At 45.9% G+C, this 7,645-nt stretch overlaps 1 protein-coding gene across 1 annotated transcript; it reads left to right on the forward strand.

Moving 5' to 3' along the window:
- The first annotated feature begins 5,884 nt into the window (after nt 1–5,884).
- LOC117895476 (cuticle protein 7) lies at nt 5,885–6,379 on the forward strand. The gene is made up of 2 exons (XM_034803153.1): nt 5,885–6,032; nt 6,093–6,379. Exons 1-2 carry the CDS (start codon nt 5,889–5,891, stop codon nt 6,375–6,377), a joined length of 429 nt encoding a protein of 142 aa, XP_034659044.1. The 5' UTR covers nt 5,885–5,888; the 3' UTR covers nt 6,378–6,379.
- The last annotated feature ends 1,266 nt before the right edge of the window (nt 6,380–7,645 follow it).

The following is a 7,645-nucleotide window of genomic DNA, read 5'->3' on the forward strand; positions in this document are numbered from 1 at the left end:
TGAAACTGACACTAAATCACTCTTTTGGCTTTCATTTTCCTTTCTGGAACTTCCCTGACTCTCTAGTCTTATATACCCCACACACCCTCTGTTTACATTCACAGACAGCCGCCTGTTGGCTCCGTCCGCTCCATATGATGCGTCACTTTTACTATCAGCATTGAAAAATCTTCGTTTTGTTCGCTTAAAAAAGGAAATAAAAACAACAAAAAGGAGAAGAAAAAAACCAAAAATAATACAGAATAAAGGCGAACATCGTTTGCCGATTTTACAGCCAGCTGACGAGCGCAAGACAGCCAAGGCAGATGGGGGGTGCCATGGGGTTATGGTTATTATTGCAATGGATTTTCAAAATTTTGCAAGGCTTTATGTGCCTGCCTGCCTGTTTGTAGTGGCTGCTGCCACAGAGGCAGTGGCAGAGTGCAGTTTTGTTGCCTGTTTTTGTGCCTTTTTTTGGCTGGTTTGTGTGATGTTTGAAACTAATTTGCGGTTACAAGCGCAGTCGGGTGCTCGTTTTTGTGTGTGCTCGGAGTAGTCCGGAGTGCACCAAAGTGCGGCATCATGCCCTTTTGTTGTTTGCCTGGGTGCTTATTGAATCCGATTTGGGGCCTGAGGCACCCATGGACTTGCAATTATTGTTCGCTGCTGGAGCAGAGCAAAAAGTTAATTAAATCACAATCGAGGCGAGGAAGAATTGCACCAGAGAATGATCTAATTTGGCAAAAAAACAAATACAATATAGAGATATCTAGACACAAAGTTATGTGTTGTACAGCTGAGGGGGTATGTAATTATGTCTTGCCACGATTTTCGTGCGCTTCTCCCCCCAAAGTTGACAATCTAAAAACTCAGACAGATCTCATCTGCCTGCGCGGATTTGGGCATTGGGTGAGCGTTGATAAACCTCCAGAGTGCACTCCAAACACTTCAGAGCCCGCGTGGCGGCTAAGCAAAGTGGTTCAGTTTTTCGAGTGTTTGCCATTGATATTGTTGCCTACACAAACAGTCTGCTGCTGCTGCTGCAACGTGCAACGTACTGCGGCAAAAAGTAAGTGGCACCCTGTGGAAGGAAGTACTGCCATGGTAGGTACTCTTTAATCTTGTTGCACTTTCATTTCTCAGCAAAAAATAATGATGAAAAATCTTATTAAAACAAACCCAGAAATCTGTAACAATTACTCATTGAATTTCAATTTGCATAAAGCATAAAGCAAGGTTCAATAACATAAATTGCCAGACATCGGTCTGGGGTTACTCAATCAGTTTTAGTTTCAGCTTCAGTTTCAGTTTTTAGTTGCAACTTTTGAGTCGCTGCTTTCAACGTGCACTGGCAGTTCCCCTTCGATTGGCCCTGGCCACAACTTTCATATGCAAACACAAAATATTCTCCAATGATTTTCCATGAACTTCACTTTGCATTTGCCCCACAGATTTTCCACTTCGATCGGAGGTTATTTTTTCCTTTTTCTATTTTTACTATTTTTCATTTTATTTGAGTTTCGGCAAGTTGTGGCCTTTTTCCGCAATTGTCGCGAACAATTGTCATTGTCATTGCTGTTGAGGCTGCTGGCTGCTGGCTGTGTCTGCCTGCTGCTGGCTGGGGGCTCCTATTTTGCTTTTTTTCCATTATTTTTAGCTGACTCTTTTTCGGCATTCGGCCTGACTTGAGATTTATATTTACCCGCTGCCCATTTGGAGCACATTATGTAAATTTCTGTACATTTAAAACGGGTTAGCAGCGTTTTAAAATTTGTCGGTTGTTGCTGCTGCTGCTGCCTGCTGTAGCTGCCTCTCTGTTGCTGCCTCCATTTCAGCTCCTCGCATCCATTCCCGTTCCCCTTTCGCGATTCGTATCGCATTCGAGTGCTTTTTCGGAGCTGTCCTGGCCATGCATTTTAATTGGTAAGTGCAGCGACACGAGCAGGCCAGGAAAAGGCCTTAAAAGGCCTTCAGCCACGACAGTCCCTGACGGTCTGGCTTGGCTGACTTGGCAAAGAAAGGTCCACAAAGCGAACGGTGGAAGTGCTCACAAGAGCGGCCTTGAACGGCATCTTCTGCTTTGTACCCCTGACATTATGTAAGCGAATCGAGAGAGGGAGCGCAGCTATTTAGAAGGGGCAGTGGAATGGCACTGCCGTTGGTCTTGAAGTGGAGTACAAATGCGGAAGGAATACTAGGAGTATGATAAGTGTAACGGGTTTGAATTCCCTTATTCGTATATGGAGTGCAGGGAGCAGGAGCAAGATATAGACAGAATTTATTATAGAAAATACATTATAGATGCAGCATTAATATTTATTACCAATAACCATTCCGCGCTTAGTGCTTCACGCCATTTCAGGCCATAACCGTTATGGGCTATAACCATTTTTATATGTCACCGCCTTAAGTCTTGACCATTTCAAAATGTTCACGCGCCCGCAGTTGCAACCGTCTGAGGCAGCCTTACATTTCTGCATTATACATTATTTATTTTGTAGTAGGTAGCTTTAAAATTATTCTCTCTCTCTGTCTCTACATATTTACATATATGAATGTATGTTGGGTTACCCTATCCCTACGCGAAGTACCACTATTGTTCGCTAACTGCACTACTGTACGGAAACATACATACAAACATATGTACATAAATACATACATATGTACATATCTTATGTACATAGTTCCAGAACATGCTTACGCACTGCAGCGGTTGTTCTTTCGTCTATCTATCCCGCCTCCTTCGTTCGTGTACTTTTCTCGCGCTCCAACTAAAGCTCTTGCTCCAACGCTCTCTTTCTCTTTCTGCTCTCTGTCAATTCAGCCCGTCGGCGCTGCAGCTAAGCGTTGCTCTGATCGTCATGTAACTGTAGGCCGTTCTTTCGCCTATCTATCCCGCCTCCTTCGCTCCTGTACTTTTCTCTCGCTCTAGCTAAAGTTCGTGCTTAGCTTAGCAGCAGCCCCGTTACCTGCTGCGCCAACGTTCTTTTTCTATCACATCCTCTTGCTCGCTTATTTCATGCATAGAGCACGCGCAATTCTGCCCATCGGCCCTGCAGGTAGTGGTGGGCTGATCGTTATCGCTCTCATCTATTTTATTTCTTTCGTTGACAAACAAATTTTGCATTTACAAAGTTGAACCTAACTGCCTTTCTGTTCTATCCATATAGAAATTGTAATTGATCTTAGCAAATCTTCTTCGACCTTTTATGCTGATCTCCAGTCTGCCCATTATTTACAAATCCTGACCCTACAATTAGTTAGTTAACTCATTTAAAATTTAATTGTTTTCCCCCACACTTAAGTAGTCTCTCCCTTTCTCTCATCTCTTTGATTTTCTTCCGACACTTCACACTCTTTCTCTCTCTGCGTGCTCGCAGTTTCCACATTTCTTTGCACTCTGTGCACTCCTCTCTCCAAGTAGCAGGGCAATTAACTGAACTTTGTCGTAACTTCCCCACATTTACAACCTAACGGTAGCTTAGCATTGGCGACGACATTGGCAACGATGTGGGCAGGCAGCAGCCTCCAGCGACAACAGCAACAAACAAAAACAGCAACAAAAACCATAATGATTTATTTAAAGATAGCAGCAAATACTCGTAGCACCGCGACTAAGGTTATAGCGTTGGGCACCCCACTTGAGCACGATGCCCGACGACAGACCCAGTCGCAGTCGCAGTCGCAGTCACAGTCTCCCCTTTGCTATTCCGATTATTCCGATTGACGGAAGGGGAGGGATCCAAGCATCCAAGTATTCAAGTATCCAAGCATCGCATCAAATCGAATCTCCAATGCAGTCATCGAACGTGGAGCAGCGTTATGTGAGACAAGGCACCCGCATAGCTGAGACTTGCGAATGGTCACCGAACGTCGCAGCTTGGAGTGGGGAGAGGTTGCTGGGCGGGAGGAGGGTGTTACCCACTCGGAGGGGAAGTGCCACTCGGTGGCAGTGTTCATTATATAAACAAAGCAAGGAAAACAAGAAATCTGGCAACAAATCAATAGAAAAAAGTGATTTTATTTGATGGGGAACAACGAGAGAGCCAGATAAAACGGCGCAAAACTCGGTTGGTTTCCGACCAGCAGCAGACAGACACACAAAAAGACAGTCGGACAGACACTAACTGACTGACTGACCGAATGAGATCGGAGATCGTAGACTCTGTAGACTGCTCTTACGACGCGTAGTTGTGGTACGTCCAGCTCGTACTCCGATTCCAGCTCGAAGTCGAAGTCCAACTCGGAGTCCAAGTCGAAGTCGATCCAGTTATGAATAAACATTTGCCGCATGTTTGTCTGGCTTAATGGAGGCAAAGAGGCGCGTGCGTCTGCGTCTGTGTTGCACAGCTCGTAAGAGAAATGAAAATCGTTTGTTGTCTGCTACATTTATTTCTCTTGCCATTTGATTTTCATTCCATTCCATTTCATTTTTATTTTCTTTTCATAGCAATTAGCAAGTCAAAAGGAAACAAGTTGTCCTGTCCAACTGCCCAGTTCCAGGTCGAGTTTTTGTTGCCCATTTGGCATTTACCCAACAGCGACGTCGTCGGAGATGGGCCAAAAACGTGCCCTGACCCACCATAGATTATCCGTTCGATTCCTGTGAATTATGGGACTCGAACTCTACTCTGCAATTAACGAAAGTTTAGCTGGGCTTTGCTTGACTGCAGTTTGAGTTGCCCAAAGGGATTTTGGTGGCAGATTTATCCGCACAATCCGACAGGGGGGCGTATGCGTAGTGCCAGTTAGCCTATGGCCAAACGAAAGTTGTAGCCCCAAAATGTTGCTTCCTAATTAGACAATTTCTCTATTACTGCAGAGAATTCGCGGGAGCAGCTGCAACCAAAAGTCTCTTTGGCAGTCTTTGCCTTTCACAAAGATCTATCTGTTCACACAATTACAGCTGTAACTAATCAAAAGGGCATTGATTTTTATGAACTGTTGAGCATCCCAAATGGAAGACCTGAACGTGGACGATGGCCCCCAGCCGATGCCGATGCCGATGGCGATGACGATGGCGTCACCTGCTGTTCAAATCTTTGCATTTGCAGTGAAACGTGCTGCAAAAAAGTGGAGAAGAAAACTGAAAAAGACTGAAGAAAAACAACAACCCAAAAAAAACGTTAACCATCATGATGCAAGAGAGAAAGAAAGTTGCAACTCGTGCCTCATAAACGGCAATCTCCGGACAGAGCCAAACCCATGAAAAATCTCAGCCACCAAAGCACCAAGCACCAAGCACCGAAAAAAAAGGGACCCAGGCGCCTGGGTCAGGCCAATCCAATCGAGGCAGCCCCCCGAGTCACGTTAGGGCATGGTTAGCCAACCGCCGACAGAGATCGCCGCCTGAGATGGAGTTTTGGGCATCCATCCATAATGTGCATATTGCTGTTGAGTCTTTTTCGCTTTGCGGTTTTTCCGATTCTGTGTTTTCTTTTTTGCTTTTGTTTTTGTATCGAGTGCTCGCTTTTTGACACTAAATTGCCTTGACTAAATCCATGTCCCAGGTCCATGGCAGCGGCAGCGGCGGCTATGGCTTTTACCTCTAACGAAGTGTGAAAGATGCCTGGTCTTTGATTCGATTTGATTGCCCAACTGTGGCATGCACCATACCACACGCTGCTGGAAGGTTCGTTTTTGCTGCTGCTGCTGCTGCTGCTGCTTGCACCGTGAAGATGTAGTTAACAACGTGACTATGTAATCAGCATCAGCTTCAGCCACTTGCCACTGCCAGTGCAGCAGCAGCGCTAGGAAGTTGCTCCGCTTCGAGCTTTCAATCGCCGCTGCCACAAAGTGCAAATGATTTTCACCCCGGCCACACCTCCTGGTCAGCCATTCGGACAACCCCCACTGACACGGCTGTCGTTTCGTTACGTTTCTAATCAAATTAATTTCGGCAGCAACTCATGACCACGTGTCCGGTCAGGATGGCATTTGGCTACCTCTTACTCTGCCTCTGGCTGCTCCTACAGATTGCGCATACGCAGCGCGTGATGGCCGCATATATTGAAACTTATAATGATTATGGGCACAACCACGATGAGCAAAGGGTAAGTGTGGGAACAGCAACTCCGTCCACAAAGACATGACTCTGCTTCCACTCCACACAGCTCCACTACTCGCATCAATATCACATTTCCGATCTGCAGAGCCAAGTGCACATTCTGCACCGAGAACAGCGGAGGGGAGATCATGTCCTGGGCACATACAGCCACCTGGAGCCTGGCGGATACATACGCAGCGTTCACTATGAAGTGTGCGGACCCCATCGTGGCTTCAAGGCTGTCATTCAGCAGCGAACGGCGCACAGTCGAGTGCATCAGTCCCTGGAGCTGCGGCGCAAGCAACCGCCTCGGGCCCTGGCCCTGGCGCAGCCTGTGGCATTTGTGGTTTAAACCGGACCGGACCCCGCACAAACTGGGTACTCTACCTAAACCTCATTTTACGCATCCCACAGTAAACAACAAAATGTTTAATTGTCTTTCAATGATTTCGCTGTTAAGTGAATTCCGAACTTGAAATTTAAATTGATTTCGGGTGCTTCGCACATGTAATTTGAGCGCAAAAATTGTATGAATTATAAAATGTACATTGCACATGCATAATTTTAGATTGTAAATTAATCAACGTGAAGTGAATCATTTGCCAGTGTGTTGGGTGTTTTATTTGAGGAGTTGTTTCATTTAATTGGGAGACCATGCTGGAGAAGTTACCTTTGAGTTGAGCACCTCCTCAGGCTGTAAGCAAATTGCCTTTAATTTCATATTTAGTGGGTTCTATAAGCCAAGAAATTACTGCTGGCTCACTTTCCGAGCCATGCATTTCGAGCTTAATTATAATTAATGAGGGGTCCGGGCAATTGTTGTTGAGTTATACCTGTGGCATGTGGCTGCTGGCTTGTGGCGATGGCCATTAAACCTGCCCAAACATGCCCACAAAACCCGTTGACAATCCAAGCAACTGTTAACGGCACCCCAACCAAAAGTGAGGGATTGTATTTCATACATTTAAGTTGCTGTAAAAATCCAATGATTGTATTTTTGTTGGCTAAATATTTGGTGTGCTAAAATCATATTGTTTCCATTGCTGGTCAGGGTCTGCTCTTGCGCGCACAGGCCGCTCTGTGATCAGCGGCAAATGATGGGCCCCCAGTGGCCGATCGTTCGTTCAACGACACTGCTAATTGCTCTCTGGCTAATTGCCTACAGGGGTTGTCTTTCAGCCTTTTGGCTTTTGCCGCTTGGTTCGTGCACAAAGCCCGGAGGCTATGAAAAGTCGCTCCAGAAAGTGCCAATCAGTGGGTACGGGTAGGGGTACGGGTACGGGTGCTGCTCCGTTATTCCATTTGACAGCTCACCTTGTCCCGTTTGACCTTTTTGCTATGACCCCCCCGGAAGGCAATTAAAAGACACTTTAGGCGCCATCACAAACACGCTCTCTCGGCGGTTTCCACACACTCAAACACACACATGGCTGGTCTTTTCCCGCCTCTAGTTCGTTGCCCAAGTCTTTGGTTTTTCGCCGAAAGATTGTGCCCTCGGGGGCTAATAGTTTGTTGTATAGTTAGGGCAGAGTCTGTTGCTCATGGGACAGAGTGTAAAAAGAGTTAAGAGATTTTTATGTGCAGCTATTTCAGCTCAAGATCTGAGACTTTAAGGCGGGA

The sequence above is a fragment of the Drosophila subobscura genome, chromosome J (genome assembly GCF_008121235.1).
Source record: "Drosophila subobscura isolate 14011-0131.10 chromosome J, UCBerk_Dsub_1.0, whole genome shotgun sequence".
NCBI classification, from domain to species: domain Eukaryota; kingdom Metazoa; phylum Arthropoda; class Insecta; order Diptera; family Drosophilidae; genus Drosophila; species Drosophila subobscura.

Excerpts from the sequence above, each read along its gene's own strand:
- LOC117895476 (XM_034803153.1), top strand. The coding sequence starts at position 5,889 with ATGACCACGTGTCCGGTCAGGATGGCATTTGGCTACCTCTTACTCTGC. Across the intron at positions 6,033-6,092 it reads ACAACCACGATGAGCAAAGG|CTCCACTACTCGCATCAATA; the intron begins GTAAGTGTGGGA and ends CACTCCACACAG.